A 23496-nucleotide genomic window follows, 5' to 3' on the forward strand; every position below is an offset into this window, starting at 1 on the left:
CTGGGCGTCATGTGTATGTGAAGTAATATGTTTGTAAACACACCTATTTTTTTAGTTATTATTGTTATTTTTCTAAGGCGTTTTTCTACTTGTGAATCATTTAATGTACCTTCAACCAACATAAGTTTTGAATCAATCGTAATCAACGCTGAAGATATCAATGACAAAATAATCTTGTCACCTTTTAAATCTGCTACCTTAAATTTGAACACCGATCACAAACAATTCCAACATTTATCATACATCATCGTAAAATGGAAAGACGGAACAGTTGTTCGGATTTCAGAGGAAAAGTCCAACGACTACTTGAAAAAAACCAAACCCGCACTGAAAAACGAACCTGTCCAAAAAATCGCTGTCAAGTAAAAGAAAAATTACTGAACTGATTAATGAATAAATTTCAGGCTGAATATTCAAGTTACGGTAACTGAAAAACATGACTCCGTTCTTTTATATACTTGAGCAGTTCTGCTGCTAAAAATCTTGGGTCAGGGGTCAATGACCGTTTGACGGATATTGAATTACATTTTACATATTAAATAGGGAAAATCGAAGGCAGTTCCTAGTTCAGTGGCCAGTATATAAGTTGATAGAAATCGACTTATAATTGCCTTATAATCTACGGTCTACAGGCGATCCTTCTTGGTGTTAATGACCCCAGTTATATAGAAAGAAGTGTTTGGAATAGTTCGTTTACTTGGACCTATACGAATAAGTGTGGGAGAGCCATGCTTCGGCATGAATGGGCTGGCTTGACCGGAGTAATACCACGGCCTCACAGAAAACCGACGTGAAACAAAGCTTGCGTTGTGTGAGTGAGGTTACCGAAGGCCCAATTAACCCCCTTTCTAATCTTCGCAATCCTCGATTCCCCAACAACCCTTAAATTCCTAACCACCAAAAGGCCGGCAACGCACTTGTAAAGCCTCTGGTGTTTCGGGTGTCCATAGGCGGCGGCGATTGCTTGCCATCAGGTGATCCGTCTGCACGTTTACCGGCTTATACCATAAAAAACACGAGACTTCTTTTGCTTGTGGTCGCGCCCAACCTCTTAACCAACAAGGTAGTACGAAGAAACATGAAATTTATACAGATGGCTGTAAAATTACGTATTCCATGCAGGTGAAGCAGCGACGGAGAGTTGCTAAAATATTGTTCATAAAATTGCACTTTTTGGTCATCAAGATATGGTGGTCTAAACATGTATCATAAAAGGGACTTCTTAAGTGTTTCACATACATATGTTTAAATATTATTTATTTATAGCCTTTTTATTCGGACATGACAAAATTTATACTAAGCTATTATTGCGTTCTTCCTCCACTTCTGCGTGTTTAAATATACGATGAAATATATGATACGTATTATATTAAGGACTACATGGTTGGCGCGGAGCAACTCTTTGTTTGATCCACAAATTATTAATAATTGTTTCAGGTCTGGATGTCATGTGTATGTGAAATCGTATGTTTGTAACCTTACCCGCGACACAAAAAAATGCTAGTGTGGAGCAACGTTTTAAAAGAAAATTACACATACAACTTTTACGTAATTTCTCAGTACAGGAATGGATTTAGGCAATTTCTATAGTTCACAATATCTCTATAGATACAACATTAGAATATTTGGAAGCATATATAGATATCATCTCTTACGTACTTGTCATCGGAGTCACGTACATGTCATAGTTATTGGAAGCGCATGTGTTGGGCCCTAGGGAAATCTCATCACTGTCTTAGAATTCAAATAGGATTCAATCAATTTTACACCATCGTCATATGTTGTAACTAGAAAACGAGTACGTGGGTGTCCTAATATTATTTTTGGTGTAGTATTATTGGCATACTTTTGGTTGTGTCAGTGACATACTGAGAGAAAAAATAGTTAAAGGACTCGTTTCACAATGTCTGGATAGTCGCTATGTATCAGACAACTTTGAATTAAGTAACGTACTTATAATTTCTATGCACTATCTGTCACATAAGTTTATTGGAGACTTATATGAAGGTAGTGAAACAGGTGTTAAGTTGTTCCATGTATTTACATATAATTCATAAGTGATCCATGTAATCATGTGGCAAATAACGACTACCGAACAAATGAAATTATTACATCTAAATATTTGTGGCCATTTTTATCTTTTCTATAATAGGCATAAAAATAATAATTTTATTAGTATTAATAGCGTTACGTGTAATACTGACTTTGTGCCGAACTGGGAAACGAACCCACTATCTACGCCGCTGGTGAACTTACCGAACGCCCTAACATCATCAGTGACTCGAAACTAGTAGAGCTGTAGGTGCTTTATTAATTTACGTGAGTGAACCATGATTTGTAGTTAATTCAGTACGTTTTTTTTTTTACTTTGAATTCGGAATCTCGTTAATCATTCACAGGTTAACTTAAAGATGTGTACATCAAAAATTCAAGACAAAAATATTATGGAAAAAAAAATACCCAACACTCAGATTTTCCCGTCTGTAAAGAGATTGAATTTGAAAATGTGATTAGGTATGCGACTTCTTAAGGTCATTGCGAATAAACTTAATTATTAAAGTTGTTCTCCCAACGACTTGGGAGTTTCCACGGCAAGAAGTAGCAAATTGGCGTAATAACGCCTCTTCTAATCTTTACAAAAAACGGATTTGGCTTTGAAATGCAGGCGTATTTGGGATATTTTTTTCTTATCTTACTATTTCTTATTGGTCTTAGGGTCTAAATTAGCGTGGATGGCAAAAAATACACATATAAGTTTAGTTTTTGTTGATAAGAATTATTTATCGTAACTAATAACTCACGAAGTACTTTACTTTATTAAATATAAGAAAAACAAATTTGCAACCTCACGCCTTTTATCCTTGGAGGGGTAGGCAGAGGTGCACATTACGGCACATAATACCGCTATAATAGGGGGTGAACCTATTGCCATATACTGGGCACAATTCCAGACTCCGTACTACTACTGAGAAATTTGCGAATAATCGGAAAAAGCCCAGCAATACTTTGCCCGACCAGGGAATCAAACCCGAACGAGGCAACTGAGTGTTGTATTTCAATATTTTTTTTAATATAAGAAGAAAAACATAGCATGTTCCTATAACTTAGTACAGGTAGGTCTTTTAGACTTACGAGTGTTGTTAGATAAGAAAAATATACACGTATTAGATAATATGTTTATCAGAACACATGTGACATTGACGCAGAGTACTTTTATATGTATGCTCATAGTCTATCGATTAGCATAACATGGAATGCTATGTGATTATGTCGTTCGCATAATTCCCATAATAATTTATCTCTGCATACTACTATGATGTTATCTTAATAACGTATTTTTTTTCTACCTAGAATTCGTCTCGTCTTTTGGGTTAGAAATTTAAGAGCTGTTGGCCAAGAGGGATTGGGAAAGGGAGTAATTAGGCCTCCGGTAACCTCACTCACACAACGATTTATAAAGCTGATAATAAATGCAATCACGTAAATGTTCGATGAGTTTACTCGACTAGTTTTAAGTGACACTGGAGGCCTTAGTCGAGGAAACCGACACGCTGAGCATCGCACAATCAACTAACTAATAAGTGGCTTGAAAATTTTCCAGTTATGATTAATCCTATTTCGAGCTGAGCAGAGCGGGTGAACCTGCGCCGGAGTCGCTAGTTAGGTATAAACATCCTGTACCAATCACAAGAACATTAAAAATCTTTCAGTAAATAAAGAATCTTAAGTCAAAGGACTTGATAAATACAACAACCTACCAACAGTATCTGTTGTTCATGAATATCTAAATGAGCGACGTTTTTTCCCGATATCGCCTCGATATATAATTCATGCGAGAACTGACAATCTGATGTGATTACAAGGGAATAAGGAATAGGACCATATTTTTTTTTTTTGTAAACTTTGAACTTAGAATTGTTATTCTATTGGTGAGTTTTATAGTTTTAAAATCGGATTAAGAGTAATCTGCAAAGGATTTTTGGTGGTGTTGATATTTTAATGATGTTGTTGTGGCCTGGATGTTTAAGTAGCCCGCTTCTCATGCTTGAGAATACGGGTTTAAAACAAACGCAGCTACAAATGTGACGTTTTCCGAGTTATATGTACTTTCTTAGATTGTTTAAACAGCACTGACAAAGGGAGAAGGAAAACCTAATGAGGAAATCTTGGTTTATAATTTCTAATTATAAGTTTAAAATCTTCAGCTCGCATTAAACAAGTGGTGATTAATGTTCAAGCTTTGTTCGTGTGAGAAGAGGCCGTTGGCCAGCAGTAGCCACTTATAGACTGATGATAATGATAAAATGGATTGTTTGCTTCACTGATCGCCGGCGCGACTGCTAGTCAATGGGTATGGGAATATATTCCCAGATTCGGCACTCTACCCTACATGTTGAGTCTAATATATTTTCACAAATTGCCTAAGATACCTCTTTGCTACAGGTTCTGTTTGCCTTTACTTTTAAAGTGATCGAAACAAGGGTGCGTTTGGCGCTCTGATTGGCCGGCTCGATTAAACCAACCAATCAGAATGCCAAACACGCTCTAGTACAAACTCATACTAAGGGTACTGGTATTAAAAGAGCGTTAAGTTATGGTATAAATGGATTCTCAAAACCTTTTGACAAATATCGCTTGCATTATTCCTTTGATGTTTTTTGCGAACATGAAAGGAATGTCAAATGGTAACACTTCAGCGGCATTGTTCAGCATAATGGGAGATATTTTTAACTCGAATTAAAGCTTTGCGTGTGATTTTCAAAGTGACTTTGGAATAAGATTGTGAACATAATCATTGTCCTATACATCTGCGGACTACTGTAACCATTCAACCAATAAAGAATTCAGAAAATTAATAGATCAAATATTGATACCTACAGTATATTTTGGAGGTATAGAAATAAATAAGAGTATTGTAGGCTTTGATAAAAATAAATTCTTCTTATAAATAAATCTTAAACTTATAATTAATTATAAATAATAATTCAACTAATAAAGCATTCAGTAAATTAATGGATCAAATATTAATACAGTCAAGTTACAGGAATAGAAATAAATAAGAGTATCATGAGACTTCAATACAAATAAATGTATTTCCTTCTAATAAATAAATATTTTTAATAAATAAGTAGGAAAGTAAAGTTATAAGAGCGGTTTGCTCGGTTTGTGTCAATATATTTTGTTTGCGAAGTATCAAACTACTCGTCTCGAGTTCCACTTAAGTTTTAACTTTGAGGACCACTTACAGTAAATAGTTATTACGACACTGATAAAGCTGCTTCGAAACTTCTAGAAGATACTTTTAAAATACCGCTGCAGTATGTTTACAAGAAGAAGATTAAAATCTGAGTTAAAAATCTTTTGAGTGGTTTTAATCATTGTAGTTGTTCGATGTACAAATCTTATAGTATTAAAATAGGCAATGCAAATAAATAATCTTTTTGGCATTATTGTGATTAAAGATTCTTAGTAAATAACTTAAAATGACTGTACGATTGGTGATGGCTGGGGTGCCGCCCAACGTGTAGCGGGTTCGATTTCCGCACAGAGCAACTCTTTGTGTGATCCACATATTATTGTTTCGGATATACTATGAAGTATACTTTGAAGATATTTATAAGAAATATATTGATGCATAGGCACTCGTCACTTCTTATAAATAAACAACTCATGGCCAATTACAAAACTTTATGTAGGTTACAATTTTTACTATTCATTGACTAAAAAATAAAAAATAAATCAAAAGCAGTCATCATGATCTACCTCAATTACGAACAGCATCACAGTCGATTTATAACCTTATTGTAAAGCGCACATAACACATTATGCTTTGTATGTGAATGATCGAGCATCTCAGACCATTCTCCCAGGAATAATCTCTAAGAAGCTTTGACCTATACCCGTGGGAAGTAGCGGGCTGTCCGATCCTACTTGTAAACACTAGAGCGAAGAGATATTATCTATATATCATCTAAATTACCTCTTCTCTATTTAGAATCATATACTCTCAGTCAAAAACAACTTAATTTTAGTCACCTCAAAATGTTTATTCCATGAGAATGCGGAAAAGTCGTTGGCAGAAACTAGTAAAATCATATTTAAAGAAAAGTACCCAAATGAAAATGCAACAAAATAATCATTGTGACTGGTCTACAGAACAATTCAGTGTAGTGGTCAAAATTACAATCCAAACCTACTTTAAAACCGTGTACAAATACGGTATTAAAGTAGGTTTGGATATCTAAATGTATGTAATTTGTATTCCAATCCACTCAATTCTAAGCCAGATAAACATCAACTCCTTATAATTATTAGACAACATTTTAACAAATGAAAGTCATGTTTCAATTTGGAGTTACAAACCCTAATTCTGTAACTAATACAACAGATGTAAACTGACTCCATAAGTTACACGATTAATCTAACCAAAAAAGCCAGTTTACGTTGAAGATACTCTTAGAAAAGATACTCTTGCGTGATCTTTTACAATCTATATACGAGCCTTCCTCGATAAATAGACTATTCAATTGAAAATATATTTTTTCAAATTGAACCAGTAGTTCCAGAGATTCCGAACATCCCCGATGGTACTCCTGCATTTCGAGCCGAAGCCCCGGTAACCCGCTAGGCAGTACGCACCTACAAATATCCTGACAATACAAATTCTTCATCATCCGCAATTGTGTCTATAAGCAACTATTTATGACGTAATATCTGTCCTTTACTACTGACATTATTGGTCCTTCTAATAAGCCATTTCTATAATTTGATTTCTAGTTCCATGTAATAAGGAGTGACCCTAATATGATACGAGTAAAGCCAGCACAAATATAATGATCTTTGCGAATGAAATCGTTGAAAATCCCAAGAATGAAAGAACCCTTCCAACAAAATTACATTATACACTACAAGTTAGCTTTGCCAAAACGAAATCGACCATAGAAACTGCAAAAGAACAGACAGAACAGATATTACTAACCACAGACTTAGAAAACTTAGACACATGACACTATCACGGAAACCGATCTCCTTACATACGTGATATATGTAAGAAAATAAGCAATATTATTTACTATTACATAATAGCTGGTATCTATAAATCATGGTCCAATGTGAAATGTTTGTGAGGCACGCGAAATAACACAATGAATGTATACGTATAAGGTCAACAATAGTTCAGTTTTAATAAAGCTATGCTTTTAGCCAAATTAAATGATGAATAGGAAACATCTTTTCATGTTTCAAGCTTTATTTTTTTTAAAGAAACGTGCCCCACGCCACGATTTTGTCATGTGTCTAAGTATGTATGGCCACAACTGACCAAAGACCTCTGTCCTGACGTTCTCCGTGCAGGTTTGAGCATTAATAGTCACGTTTGCTCATTGCAGGTTAGCAATTTCAAACTTACAGTTGGAAATTATAAGCCCAGTTTCTCGCAATATTTTCCTTTACCATTTGTCAATGGTGTCTAAATAATCTTAGAAATTATATATAAATCGGATAAAAGACACATTGATACTTGGCTGTTTCCGAATCCGGACAGGCACGATAACCTTAAACCTGCTTATTCAACTTTAAACCACAATAAAATTCTGAAGCAATTTCATTCAAACACGCCCGCAATCGACGATACCAACAACCCACATTCCACTCCACCAGCAAAACGAACCCAAAAATATCTTCAAAAGAAATCAACACTCGAGAAAATTCGCGAATAAAAGCTACGTTCAACCTGCATTCACAAACACGTTTTATTTAGTTCAATAAATCCTCAGTTGCGGGCACGCAGCATTCACGCGAATAAAACAAATTAAGCCTTTAACCGACAACATGGAAACCATTAATTAGTTTTCCAAAATATTCAGATAGTTCCCTTTGGTTCTGACATTGATCCTGTTTCGTAGAAGGGCTATTCAGACCTGTTGCACTCTCCAACAAGCCGATTTAAAGACCACTAGCACCAATTTTCGGTTACATACCCGTATTGGATTGGAGGTTTACGCTGCACAACGCACAAATTGAAACTTGATTAATACAATATTTCGTGCGGTGCTTGATATTTTAATCGACCTCTTTTTGGTGGATGCGATAGATTAAATACTTTTTTCGAAAATCATCATCGAAGGTCCTTAAAAGGACCACTTCTGGACTATGTGCATTTGTGCATTCTTTACATTAGAGGATTTGCTACTCGTAGTACTTCTAATCTTTTTGAAGAGATGGTAATTTGGTGCTCATCATTTCCATAATTATATAGTATTAATAAGCATTAAACAAAGGTAGGCAGGTAGCGTAGGTAAGCACCTACTATATAAATATTGATTAAACTAAGCACAAATTGAAAAATAATTGACCCCAAGCGGTTGCTGAGCAACTAGCTGCCGGGTTCAATTTCTGCACGAAGCAACTCTATGCGCTCCACAAATTGTTGTCTTGGTGTCATGTGTATGTGAACTTGTATGTTTATAAACGCACCCACGACATAGGAGAAAATCATATCGTGGGCAACGTTTAAACTGCCTAAAGAAAACTGTTGAAGGCAAATCCTCCGCTAAGCGTCGGTTACCTTTACCGACATGACTAACGACGTGTTAAAAAATCAATTTAAACATAAAATAAATCTTACAATCTTCTTCATACACCTCTAAAACCTCCTTACTCTCTAGCAGGAACCAAGACTTCAAACTAAATGCAATAAACTAGAGAATTATAAAAGCTTCCAACTCCAAACATACTTGATTAAACTCTCCAAGTTTCCGCACTAGTTAGAATTCTCAGGTAGAAAATTTTTCAACTCATTCAATAAATATGGGAAGACATACACGTGTAGGAAAATGGATTAAAATATGGTTGAAGAAGTAGATTACGTATTATCAGTTTCTCAAACTTCTCGTAATTTCAGCAAGGTTCCTTTAATCGGCTATCTTGTACAAAAAATCAATGCAATTTGCTGGCAATATGAATGTGTGATCCTTATCAAACTTTAAGTATATTACTCATGCTTATCTTGAAAAGAATTGTTGGAACTCAGAGATTTCTGTGTCTTAAAAGACACCTCAAAGTCAAGTTTTGGGTTAAACTTTGAGGCAACCAAGAAAAATATCTAAAGACTACTATTACCTACATCATACTACCTTTTATAACTTTTTCTTTTAGCACTATGTAGATTCGTGAATTCTCTTTGCAACTGTCTTGTGAAACGTAGAAGTAGAGCTATTCTCTATTAATTTACGTGAGTAAACCGTGATTTTTAGTTAATTGTGGAAAGAAGTCAAAAAGTCACATAGGATCCAAAATTTCGTTTCAGATTAGACGTTAGTCCTTACAGAATATTTGAAAACAGGCTATTAATAGCAATCAAAATGTAATAGGAAATTTTAATTGGATATAAATATTATTAAAATTTTTTCATGACATGATAATTGCTTCGTGGAAAATCTTTATGGAACGGCTCCGGAAAATGAGGGAGACGTATTATACTTAGTGACTAAAAATATCTTATAAAATATCTATCGCGAGTATTAACAAAATGTTCTTAATTTTGATCTGACTAACTTAATTCGTTTCGTAGAAAGCGCTAAAGTTATTTAACACGAGGCGATTGGCGGGAATTTTTCACGAACAAACGAGTGGGCGTGAGAACGACGGATTCAGTATTAATACCGTGGCACACACGCTTTAATGAATCGTATTAATCAATGTTTTGACAACAACAAATAGATTTATCACCGATCACGAATAAATGGACAAGAAAGTCCAAATATGAGTAAAGAAATGTTCTATGCAGATCTTTTTTGAGTATATTTAAAACAACACGAAAATTAATTTAGTTTTTATTTATTTACTAGCTGACCCGGCAAACGTTGTTTTGCCTTATAAATTAAAGATAAAAAGCGGTAAAGCCGTTTTGGAGGAGTCCGGTAACTAATATTGTGACATGAAAATTTGATATTATATTAGATTTTCTACTTATGTACATACATACTACATAAAGTACAACATATATGTAATTGAGGTACATAGGTACCCCATATTCCTATTAGATTTTTTTGTGGCAGGAAAAGTAAAATAAAAATATTGTATTTGCATATACTGTGTAGATTTATAATATTTTAGTTCAAAACTTTGATCAATGACTATTATTTCTGTTTAATAAGAACATTCTAAACATAATAATCAATTTCAATAATTATTTATTTGTATCATAATTAATTGCAATTCACCCAATATTCCCTTCGATTATTCCTTAAGCACCCGATATTACATAAACAAATTGCAGCCCATATTTTAACGTAAACAAATTCAAAAAATAAATAATCAACTTGAATAAGTAATGGGATTGAACCGCCTTAGTATCGCTTATTTCGAAGGCATTCATTACAATGGGAATCCCTCCTACTTTATAGCGATTCGTGATTACAAATGAACTTAAAAGGACAAGAAAAGATAGCATTAAATGTACCAGAAGAAAATCCATCAAGTAGACAGAGAATCGAAGTAAGTATTTAGAGTTTAATACATAATATAAACATTTTAATAAATCACAAGTCAATTTGTCTTATATATATACTTACTTAGAAATCTATTACGTAAAACATTACATGAGACATTAACATAATTTCATAAAAACTGTCTATAATAAGTAGGCAAGTGATTGTTTCAGTTACAGAAAGGCATCTTGTTATGGTCACGACCTACATCCGCATGAAATGGGGCAGAACATTGTATACTATAGCTATACTTAGCCTCCCTGCGTGGCTCATCGATGCGCCTGCTCTAGCACTATTGAATTAACTACCTCACTTCAGATAATGCGGCCTTTCTTCAATACGTATACCCAAGACGTCTGAAAACGTTCAACTTTGCGATTCTAGAAATTGCCGCGGCATACACCGACTGGTAAAAAAGACCGAGCATAAACAAAACACTTTAATAGCGCGCAATGTAAACCTAACATTCGAGTCTTGCGAAAAAACCACTTGAATTATGTATAATGCTGTACTTTCAACAATGTATTGTTATAGAAAATGTCACGAACGTAAATAAAGTATACCGTATTGGCTGAAGTGCAACTCGATACCACGCGTGTTGAGACTATGACCTTTATAACCAATAGCATACGGTTGATACGCGCCGATATGCGATCGTAACCCACGCAAAACAAACTAATATATCAGAAATGATAATCAAACTTTATTTATCTGATATCAGTTAAACAAAAAGTTCGAGGAAATTATTATCATTACGCCTGCGGTTATAGCTACCAGCATAGAGATATGGATGCATAGGCACGTTTTCTATGAAAGAAACTTGTTTTTCTCTAAATTTATCAATGTAACGTGGCTGTTATTGAATCGTAGTTCGTTGCAACAGTCGAATCCTTTACCCTGACCACCATAAGTACCTGAACACATTCAATACGCGTCCATAACGACCACAAATTGCTGCGTAACTCTCGTATATCTTAACACAAAGCGGGTTAGCACGATCAGAGCCGGCACACAGCACTATATACCTGTGACGCTGAGCAAGGACATGATGGGTCGAACGCCCGTCTGGCCTGGCTGGCCCGTCGACCCGAGGCGGTCGGCGGGGCCGGCGCCTCACCGGCCGCCACGGGGCGCCATTAGAAGCACACGCGCGCCCGGCTCAACGCGCGGCCGGCGACCGACTGACGCCCGGCTACCCACTGTACCCACTAGTACCTACTAGCGTCCCCACGCATGCGCACCGCGTGCCTTCTGACATCACCGGTACCCGGATTATTTTCGCCCGGCGAGGTAAATACCCTCACATCGATCGAGCCCGGTTAAACTTGATGCAATTATTGCACTGCCCTAGTCCTTACAGATGCAGTTTTAATGACCGCTAACGAACTCGCCTCCTTGAGCCGCAGGTGCTGGGGCGGCATCGACCATTATTACAAGCCGAGCTGTCTTCAACCTTTTCAATATGCGAGAACTCGGAGAGCTGCACAACTTAGTAGCAAGTTTCTTGACTCTTTAATTATTTTCCTCGATGTGATTTCAGAATATTCCCGAGTTCAATTTTAACATCGCGCCGCACGCCGGTCGCCTTTACATCTGCTCCGAAATGTAATTTTTCAAACTGCAAATCTAAATTTAGCATGCAGCGCTATTGCTAGCAAATGTAGTAAAAATAAATCATCGTAGAGTCTCGGCTGAGCCGCATGCGGACCATCTTTCCTTTGCTAAGAAAAAGGAATGAGTTTTATCTCCACAGCAGTGGTCTGTCTCGATTCAGTGTACTCAGATATTTGTCTAACTCGGTCACATCACAACAAAAACAAAGAGCAAATGAAAATAGAAATATTTTTTACAATGAAATATCTAGTTTCACGTCGAGTGCTACAAACCATTTATTTTAATCGACTGCGAACGGTTGAATGAATTAAATGATTTTGTAGAGGCGGGAAATGCCTACGAGGCTGTGGGTTGGTTTCAGTGTTATGCTGCAAAGCTACTTCTCAAATATTATCACAAACCGTTACTATGAAAACATCGTCCTCCCTATAAACTGTTTGAAGAAACGCTCTCGGGGACATATTATCATGATCAAGTACACTTCGCAGGCCATTTTGGGACCGCAATTTGATTTTATGGCGCAAAGATTTGACCAGGCTTGATAAGAAATCATAAAAGCCTTCAGAAAATGCATACAAGGTCTATTTGTAGCCAAGACCTCGCAGTGTCGTAGCATAGTAATAATGGCCACAAGGTAAACTTACTACGTTTTTATTTACACCTTGAAACTTATCTGCTACGAGCTGCTTGCTATAAGTTCGTAGCGCTACGCGTTGCGTAGTACGTTGCTACGAAGCTATTCTTAGCTCGTGTAGACTTCGCATTTACGTAACCAATCAATTTTGTTCGAAGAAAAGGATTGTTCTAGAGGTGTTTTTATTAAACTGAGATTGGATTTTACGTCAGACGTAATATTCATATTAATTACGGACGGTCTTATCTTTAGCTGAGCATGCGAAATGCACAAAAGGAAGATAATAGAGCCAGTTCTAAGAATTTGTTTTTAAGCGTACAAAGAGCTTCTTATCCTAGAATTTACATAATTTAATTTCCAGTTGGAATCTCTCACTAATTTATTAAATCATTTCTGGCAATATCCATTTAATTTTAACGGAGTGCTATATATATTTAAGGCACAAAATAACTCAATACAGCTTAATATAAATTTAATCACGTATCGTAGTGCAACGTATCTAGGTGTAATAATAAATTCGTTGCACGTCGCGTTGCCGCCGGCGTGCATGCACTAAGCCGGCACTTCTGACTGTCACTATCTTTGTATATTACACTATAACACTGCAACTATGACACATTTATTAATTATGTCATATATCAAGAGCTGAATGTTGAAGTAAAAACTGCGGTACTGGTTTATTTTATGCTTTTCTATTCATATTACGATAGACCTTTTTTAAAACATTTATTACCGATTTGACTTAAAGTGAAAAGTTATCCTGCAACTCTCTAATAAACTATTGAACTGTGATGATTACCCGCCTTTAGTAGGTGGAGATTATGGCAAATTCTCTTAAGTTTTATAAGTAGCATAGTTAGTAGCATCATGTGCTGTTGTTGATATGTTGTACATTTTAACATATTATCGCTTCAAATCAATATTTTCAAAATTACTCGACTTCCCAAATATGATACTAAAGCCTCAATAAACATCATCATTCATTCATCATCATCATCATCATTCATATATATCATTTATAAATATCACCAATCCCGATCCCAATTACATTTCGTACCTCCGCATAAAATTGACTATCCTAAAAATAACCCGTTACATATGGACTAACAGAATAATTTATTCTGGTCCACACTCCATTTAGTCAGTCCGTGTCGTTCAAAGTCAGTCTAGAATTTTCAGTTTTATATATAAACTGGCTCGGCAAAATACACGTACATTTATGAAGGCTTTCGTGGAATGATTAAAGTAGTGCATTAATTATGCAACATGGCTTGTTAGGTCCTACCTACTTCTATATTAAACTAATTTTACTGGATGGTTTAACTTTATTAGTACTTAAGTTAATTTTTAAAAGGTTTTTGCTGTGGATTTCTTGATTTTTATTGGTGACAAGATTCTGCCAGGGGTTAGACCATGTACGTATGAAAGTTATTATGATTTGTGACATGTTTGTGTATGACAATCATGACCAAATGCATTAGGATTTTAAAATCAATACGTCACGATGCTTTTAGACTTCTTAAAAATAAATATTTAAACAGAATATTGTAAAAATACGTACGTAGTAGTGTTTTGTCTTTCCCTTTATTGAGCAAAGCAAGAAAGTTGTACCTACTTGCAAAAAATACAATTGTTAATAGATATTAAGTTCATTTATGTTAATGTTCCTATGAGGGTGACATAATCATTGTGTGATTAAATCCTCTTATTAATTTAATAAAGATTTAAAAAAAATATATAGGTTGTACATACACAGGTAAATTATCTAACCTTGCTTTATAGAACTTGATGAATTTGCTTTGCAATGCTTTGCTAATGGAGTTTGTCACATGTATAGAAATACATGTGAAAATAACAAAACCTTGTCATTGGTTTACTTTTCCAATATTCTAGTAAAAAAAATAGAAAGGTTTTAAATAAAGTAAACCGAACGGCTGAAAACTTGATTAGAAAAACTGCACAGCAACGTATCCATAAATAAAATACTCCGATAGCACAAAATATTCTATAGCGGCAGAAAGAATCCCGATTGAAAAATGCAGCCGCATTCCCGTAGTAACCGAAGAATTGAATTCAATTTCGATGAAAATCTCCAGGGGACGCATTCAACAGATAAATAAATCAATCGGACGAACGGCAAAATTCATCACAAATGTAAAAACTGCTCTTTGTTACATCAAAAACCTTAATGAATGTTTTAACAACAATGAGCTTTTGTTTTCTTTTACTCTATGGTCTGTTTTTTAAATTAAGAATGTTTTTTTTTCTTCTTTTTCTTTTCTTTAAAGCCAGTCATATCTTCAAAGTCTACAATCGATTAAATACTGTTTTGGTAAATTAGTATGTATTCATTTATTTATGCAAATTTTGTCGATATTTACCTTTTATTTTAAGATTGTCCGAGCATTGTCCGGCGCTTTGTTTGTGCGGCAAAGCGTAGGTACAAAATAATCTCTGTCAATGAGTTGTACCTATCATTACGTAACATGCACGTGGTGGCGCGTCATTCGGCCCTTTCCGACCTTTCGCGGGAACGACCGAGTCCGAATATCGATCGAAACAAGCCCGCGAACGCGCGACACTGCTGTGACGTCACATGCTATGCGACAACGAAACGACTTAAAACTTACCCTTAGACAATGCAAACTGAACTTTGACCCCTCAGATTTAAAGTTTCAATTTGGTTTTTTAGTGGAACTTTTGAGTCTGTTTTTTTTATTGTGGGGGAGGTATAAAGGTGGCGGTTTCCCCGCGTGCGAGCCTCCTGACCCACATCGAGGACGATGCGTATTGCGTATGCACCTGTTATGTACCTCTCTAGTACTATTACGTGAAGTTCAACATGTGACTTGTTTGAACGTAGTTTTATAATTGGAATGATCAGCGAAAATGTAAACTGATACCAGTTGTTAAGGTTCATTTTCGCGCGTATAAAAAGCTAAATAATTTTGTGTCGCAATTAGCACTGTGGTTTAAGTTTAACACTCGTGAATTCGTGACCGATTATCGTGCTTGGAGTTAAACATTTAAATCACAGTAAATACGCATAAAGCCTTTGGATTACGTCCAAAACGTTTTTTATAACTATGTCTACTAAATCTTTCTCTTTAATAAAATTTTGCAAAAGAAACCTTAATTACCATTACCCAAACGAATCCATTTCCATTTTCTTTCAGCAAAAAAAAATCAACTCACTTACATAACAACGAAACCTAAAATTAGTAACGTCTTCATTAAGAGAGGTCTACGAAGCGACGTGACTACGGCGCTACGGAGCTACGAAGCTACGCTACAAGAAGTTGGCTACGAAACGCTACGAAGCGTAGCGGTGCCGCAAAAACTGTGCAACTGGGACAAAACCCAGCGAACTGTGAAACAGATTTCGTCTTACGATCATTTGTGAACATATACCACGTTCTTATTTGAACCGGGAGACTTGAATGGTGACTTGTGTTTCAGAGGGAATTTCAATTGACTGTGTCATTAAATTGTTGTAGCTATTGTAGTAGGGTATAAAATGATGATGTAATTAAATAGTACTATTATCATAATATACATATAAGATGTTCTAAAAGTATCTGCCACGGCTTTAATGGGAAGTAGTGTTTGAAGATTACAATAGTCAATATAAATTATTGATTATGCGTATACATACAGTATACAAAAAAATATTTTTATGAAAGAGGTCACTTCGTCAATAAAAACAATTGCTATGAATGGTTTTCATTAATGAAGCAACGCATTGTGCACATTTGTGAACTAGGTACCTACTTTATGCAGAGTGGAGTAAATATTTATTTAACTTCTTTGTGTTCTGAAATTGAATTAACTGGTCCGGGGTACGAAATATCTTCACTATTGTAATCTTCAAATACGACAAGTAGCTGCCGTGTAACGAGTAGCGGGTTCGATTCTCGCTCGGAGCAATTCTTTGTCTGATTCACAAATTGTTTCGGTCTGGGTGTCATATTTTGTGACATTATATGTTTGTAAACGCACCCACGACACAAGAGAAAATCCTAGTAGGACTTTTTTTTTAATTAGGCCTACCCCGTTTATTTTATTTATTTGTTAAAAGGTACTTACATGTTAGAAAACTTATAATCTAGTGTACAGTCCGACAAAACTCCTGCTGTTCTTCGAGCCAGAGGCTTGGCACCCGCTAGGCAGTCCGTAATGCACAAACATTATTTTTACTTGAAGCCTCGTTTCCTAAGTGACCGCGGTGTGATCTTTATACGAACTTACTAGAAATGTACACACCAAAACGTCTCCTTTACAAAACGTTTGATTAAGAATTTTGATATTTCCATCGCGTCGTGCTCTATACCCTTAGCACGAGTTGCCTTTACGTTGAACGAAAATGAAACGAAAGCGTTTGCCGCTCTGATTGACCAGCGCGAATGAACCAACGAAGCAGAGCGCCGAACGCGCTATCGTTTCGCTTACTTTAAAGGTAAAGCAAACTCGAACTATGGGTACTGTTTTAGAAAAAATAGCTGACGTAAATCAAAATTAATATATTTATTTCCTCAGACTTTCTTGATTTATAATCTGTTTTGTTTTTAAAGTAGGGACTGGATTGTTTGCTTGAAATAATTACGAACAATATTTTAACGTTACAAAGTTTATTGAAATGTAAGAATGTCTTTTATTGAATCGAAATCTATTACACATTTATTGACTACGAAGATAAACATTTGGTACACACATCTAAAACATTTAATTGAATCCATTTATGTTGGCAATTGAGAATCATAATACCATCTTATTCTATAAGCTGTATACTATTGTTACCTCGTCCTTTTCACGTTACAATGGCATAACAAATGTTTTGTTGTCAATCGTTCTTTATTCCAAAGTCAAGTTTTACATTGCAATGAATAACGCATATTACAGGGCATTAATAAAATAAAGTGCAACTGATATGTTGTTTAGGATTGCAACACTGAAAAAAATGCGCGCGAAAAATTGACGTTTGACAATTTCTTTGACGTTTGACATTCACACATTTGTCAACTGTCAGGCGATTGACCAATCAGAAACTGGTATTCTATCTGCCATGATGATGATATTTAACATTAAAGTTAGCTATATCTAATTAGTTATTCATAAAATTCAACCTAAAATCACAGTATAATTGGGCGTAGCTAAAATTAGGCATAAATTGGTGCCATCCACCACTCAAAGCTCTTCGCCAAACCCTAGATATTTCCTTCCTCACATTTTACACCGAGGAACATGGATAGTCACTACTTACTGGGTATAAGTACACCTACAGACACTAAATATAATATTTTTATGCTATATTACGAATACATTTCAATGAATATTATTTCTATAGGTATATTAATCGTATTATTCATAAAAACCAGTAAACCTTGTCAAACTGCTTAAAATTGTGGGTCACACTTACCTACCTAGCACGACCCGTGTCTATCCCCCCAAAGAATACATAAGCGGGATATTATTACTATAAGTAAATTGGTGACATTATTTTCCGTATTTCAAACTAAAATTTACCAGTTTCTATGATTATTTTTTTATATAAATACAGATTCTATAACAAATTCAAAAGTTTACAAAATAAATAAAAAGAACATTTTACAGTTTTACATTAGTTTCATAAAAAACAATCAATAAATATGTAGAGACAATTGTTCTTTAATACACATATTTAACAAGAATGGTGAACACCATACATTTTCATCATTACATCCATATATTTATGAGAAACTGTAATTTGACAACTAAAAACGAAATATCAGTTTTAAGGACATAGAGTTGTATATATCCCAGTCTGTATTTACAAAATTATCATAAAACATGTATAGTTATAGTAACAATGATAAATAATTATTATGTTATCGGCTTACTTACGTAACTGTTTGACGAGGAACTCGACTAGTTTCAAGCCATGCTAGAGGCTCATATTCATGAGCAGTATTCTGCGACGCGACACCGGGATTGTCGCGCTGCTACTGTATGTATGTATGTATATGCGCCTCTAGCATGGCTTGGAACTAGTCGAGTTCCTCGTCAAACAGATAAGTAAGTAAGCCGATAACATAATAATTAATTTAGTATGTCTCAGTATTATAAGTTAATAAAATAATAACGATAAATAATTTAACTACGTCGAGAATACATTTCCGACAATACACCTAAGTATATATTATTGATCATCAGTCAATGTTACATAGAATATTACCCTTTATATTGATTATATTCATAGCTACTAACTACAATAGTATCAATACTACAATGATATATATGGACATAATTTCTAAATATAATAAAATACTTTTGTGCACACTGCAATAAAAAATATATCCATCAATTCCACATTCCTCCCTACATCGCATCAAATCCGATATTTCCTAATTTTTACACAATTTCTTATCTCACATCTTTACTCAAATTCATCAAAATCAGCACAGCAGTTTAGGTATAGTCACATACCAAACTCATTTCATCACATAACTTGCACCTCATTACACATTATTTAATTCACACACTGCATTCCATCAAAAGGCATTACTAGATAAGTCAAAATTAAAAATGAATCTCTCAAAATTGTAAGTCAAAAAGATCTCTCACATTATTCTTTATTTGATTGACTGGAATTTAAAAGAGACTATGATCTCTGAGTTTGTTTCGGTATTTTTTCTCAGTGTAGTTCGAAGGGAAATTCCGGCCTCATCTAGTTATTTTAGAGATTGACATGTAAAAATGTAATCTTGTAACCAGTTTGCCAAAATAATTAAAATTATTTATCATAGATTGTAACAAATTTTGTAACTATAACAATTTATTAGTATCCTTTACCTTTTTGAATTGCAGTGCCCACATGTGTCCGCTGTTCTAAACAGCGTCACATACATTACATCTACATGCTAGACAAAGATCTAAAGTAACATAATATATTATACTAGTATTTCTATCTTCTACACAATAGCTATTACATTGATAAATAAATACATTGAAAACTTCCTACTTTCCATCTATACAAAAACTTTGAATAAATACCCGAAAAATGCATTAATTTTAAAATATAATTACTGATTATTATTATTTATTTTACTACTGATCAAATACTCAAATGCTACTCAATTTTAAGTCGCTCTCAAGAATCATTCTGTCATAACAAATTCTTTATTAAATGACAGAGGTTGCACCGTGAAGCAAATACAAAGAGGAAAAATCATAAGTTGATTTCTCTTTAACAAAATGCTCATATAACACTTTAAAGGGAGCTTGGGACGTTAAAAACCATGCCCCTCTCTATTTTCCATCTACCAGTCCCATACTACAAAAACATTACCAATTGTCCACATTTTAATTTGCTACTTCTGAGTGCTTATAACTTATCTGCACCTTTTTATTTATAATATCATTGGGCAGCGCCATTTTTTGTTGTCTGGCATCTCCTCTTTGTAATTGCTTGACGGGTAGCATGATATTTAAGTACAACTTAAAATTGAGTAGCGTTACAGTAATCAACCATATTTGTAACTATATCTACTCAGGGAAAATACTAAAACATGAATTATATAAATATTTAGTACATTATACTAAAGAGAACTACTTAAAAATGAGGTGCAATAACAAAACAAATATATGTATACAAGTGTGATACCTGACTAGATTGTTGTATGAATAGTTATCACAAGTAAATTATAATTATTTAATCGCAAAATTATAATATTTTGCCTAAAAGTTTATATGGAGCTCAAATAAAATGTGATTAACCTTTTGACCGCCAGAATCATCTATGTGGGCCATGTTAGATGACAAGCCAAATGCCCAGCACACTCGTCACAATTACGTTTTTAAACGACTTTAAAACATAAATAAAGCAATTTTAATTTCATTTTCTAATTCTGTTTTTCGACTCATTTTTATTTATTTCAATTGACATTCTTTCTTTATCTATATTTTCTGAAGATCACAAAAAAATTAAAATGGATGAATTAAAATTCTTAGCTTGGCGCTGAGGGCTTGTCTTTGTATTTTTTTTTATGTAGCGGAGAAATGGTATTGGTTTATAATTTTCATTTAATATTTTGCAATTAGTTGATTACCAGTAGCAAATTTGAAACCACAAACTGTATTGAGAGCTCTGAAGGCCTACAGAATAAACTAATTGGCATCACACCAAATCAGTCAGAGTATAAAATATAATAGAGTTACCAGTTTAATAATGTGCGGCTAGGCCATGTACACACTTGAGATAATTCTCATGTCTACCAGCATGCCTGTCCATATCCTTTCGCCTGTCAGCCACCACCGCCTTCTCATGCTGAATCAAAATTTTATATAGAGGGCAGTTGTACACCCAGTCGAGTTCTTTGTCTGCAACTTCGCAATATCTATTGCCACATTTTTGGCATTTCTGCAATGTTTCCAGCTGGTCTGGTGTTAATTTCTTCCTGGCCAGTTTTCCATTGACCCGCTCTATTTCAAAGAAGTCATACATGGTAGTCAAGATCTCGCTCACTATGAATCGCCGATGATACCATAGAGCTTCATGATATTTATAAAACTTCAAAAAGTCAGTGTTCTGTATCAGTTCATAAATGTAGATTTCTATTTTTCGACAAGTTTCATAGAATTTAGTGTAGCAACTGCAGTCATTGGGAGCGTAGTCAAACAGATAAGCAATTATATCTTCATCCTCAATAGTCTTCTTAAAACTTTTGTTAGTCTTCTGAGCTGGATCACTAGCCTCTATGAACTTCTGAACATTCTCACGTAAGTCTGCCTCAAGCATCTTCTCAAATACTGGCCATCTTTCATCTAACAGGTTAAGCTTTTTCAAACAATGTTGGCGGTAATGAAAGCAGCTGTAGTCTGAGACATGGCGGGCTGTCCAATTCACAATGAACTTGTATTCATTGTAGAAAACGATAGTGCTGTCAATCTCAGCCCTATACTTCGAGGCAAACTCCAATGTCCACCTACGATGGTCCCAACTGTGGTAGTTATTTGGGCACTTGTCTGCAGTCATGGTGCAAACATCAAATTCATCTTCCAATATAGTACTCACAAAGTGAGGAGGGCGCTCAGGTGTCTCTGAAAGTAGTTATAATTAAATGATTATTTTATGTCAGAATTAGATCTCGGCACAGCATAAATTGTGCATGTTCTACTGACTAAATTTAAACTAACCTGAGTATCAGTTACTCAGCGATAACATAAAAAGAGTAATAGGTGCAAGTAAATTTAACTATTTAAGCAATTATTTATTTATTTTATTAATACACTTTATTCTACACCATAAAAAAGAACAATTATGAAAATAAAATATGTAGAATGGGTGGTATTATTGCAGAATGCTATTTTTTATATAAGGCCTTGGGCCCAGTAATCAGGAGTCAGGAAAAATTATAACAAAAAAATGGTATGTAAGCGGGATGTACATATTTAAGTATGACCACTATTTTCTAAATTAAAATAATATTTTCTTTGAATAATCAACCAATACATACCTCTCATCACATGCTCTATCACAAATCTCCGGTAAGAGAAAGCATCATTACATTTCGTCTTCCGTGAAAGCACTAGTCTTGTAAACGTCATCTCCGCAACCCAGTCGAGGTACCTCTTAGACATCAGCTCCCGTCGCTTATTCCACAATGTAGTAACATCAGGATTGATCAGAAGTGTAGGGTTCAAGAGTAACATGATTCTCTTGTAGGTCAGGCCGGATACCCTACTCAGCCGCCGCTTTGGGTGCGTCAGGAAATCCTCAATCAAGTCCCCGTAGCAGTAGTTATACACATGCTTCACACACCAAGATTCTAAAGCCACAGAGGAGTTCACGTACAACACTGGAGTCTTGTTCTTCGTCGACTCCACGGGCACGATATCAAACTCCGTTCTGCAAAAACACAAAGGATTAATGCTACCTCATATTAGTAAATATATCTAATTGAAATTTTGCCAAATTGAAGTAAATATTTACAGCGGTGATTTAGCCAGAGCACTATCTAGTTCTTTTATTATTTTCTCCACCAGCCCGTTGTGGAAGTCGTCCATTGTGGCAACTTTCGACTCTCACTTCAGTATTTGTATTTCAAGAAATTATTAACTTATTAGAAAGGAATAACTTCAATAAACCACGTACTCCCAATATTTTGAAATGTCAATAATGCTGAAATGTCATCTTGCTTTGCATTGATTAAAACCATAGACAATTTGCTTTTTAGTGAAGTATTGATTTTTTGTTGTACGGCACTATGGTATTTGAGTTCATCCAAGTTCACTATGGGATAATGTGGAGGTACCGACTACCGAGCGAGGTACCATTGGTAACATAGCATAAAATCACACCTGCTGGTAAATATTTTTTTTCATTATATCATCACGCCTGTTCCTTACTGTAGATCAAGAAAGTGAACAGAAAATAAAAAATGGTTGTGGCCATATTGTGGCATATTTACCTCCCTTTTTGCTGCATCTACATCCATTTATATCTTCATGCATGATTCTAAGGGTCATTTGTCCTGTTGCCTGACACCTTGCCTCGAGGAATATCTGGAGTTTATCATATGGTATCATAACAGCCTACATGTTTAATGTACCTACTTGCGCATTTATCTGCACAACTTATCGGTTAGTTTGTCAATAAGCTTAAAAATATTATTTGGTAAGTAGGTAGTCTTCAAAAAGTAGTATATTAATGCTGAATTCCTGATACCTAAAGGTTTTATCTGATAGTTGTCTAAAAGTAGGTAAGTAAATAATTATCAAAGA

General features: G+C 34.9%; 2 protein-coding genes across 2 annotated transcripts in view; both read right to left on the reverse strand.

The window, feature by feature from the left end:
* LOC118273822 (protein unc-13 homolog B) overlaps positions 1 to 11684 on the reverse strand; it is a 401044-nt gene extending 389360 nt beyond the window's left edge. Inside the window, exon 1 of the mRNA XM_050707727.1 lies at positions 11516 to 11684. Coding sequence (XP_050563684.1) covers positions 11516 to 11537 — 22 coding nt within the window. The 5' untranslated portion in view covers positions 11538 to 11684. The remainder of the gene's footprint in view (positions 1 to 11515) is intronic.
* A 5665-nt stretch (positions 11685 to 17349) lies between these two features.
* On the reverse strand, positions 17350 to 22918 carry LOC118273847 (protein prenyltransferase alpha subunit repeat-containing protein 1). The gene is made up of 3 exons (XM_035591016.2): positions 22706 to 22918; positions 22230 to 22621; positions 17350 to 21813 (listed from the first exon to the last, which is right to left on the reverse strand). The coding sequence occupies exons 1-3, from the start codon at positions 22777 to 22779 to the stop codon at positions 20936 to 20938; spliced, it is 1344 nt and encodes a 447-aa protein (XP_035446909.2). The 5' UTR covers positions 22780 to 22918; the 3' UTR covers positions 17350 to 20935.
* Between the last annotated feature and the right edge of the window lie 578 nt (positions 22919 to 23496).

This window comes from Spodoptera frugiperda, chromosome 3, assembly GCF_023101765.2.
Source record: "Spodoptera frugiperda isolate SF20-4 chromosome 3, AGI-APGP_CSIRO_Sfru_2.0, whole genome shotgun sequence".
Taxonomy (NCBI): Eukaryota; Metazoa; Arthropoda; class Insecta; order Lepidoptera; family Noctuidae; genus Spodoptera; species Spodoptera frugiperda.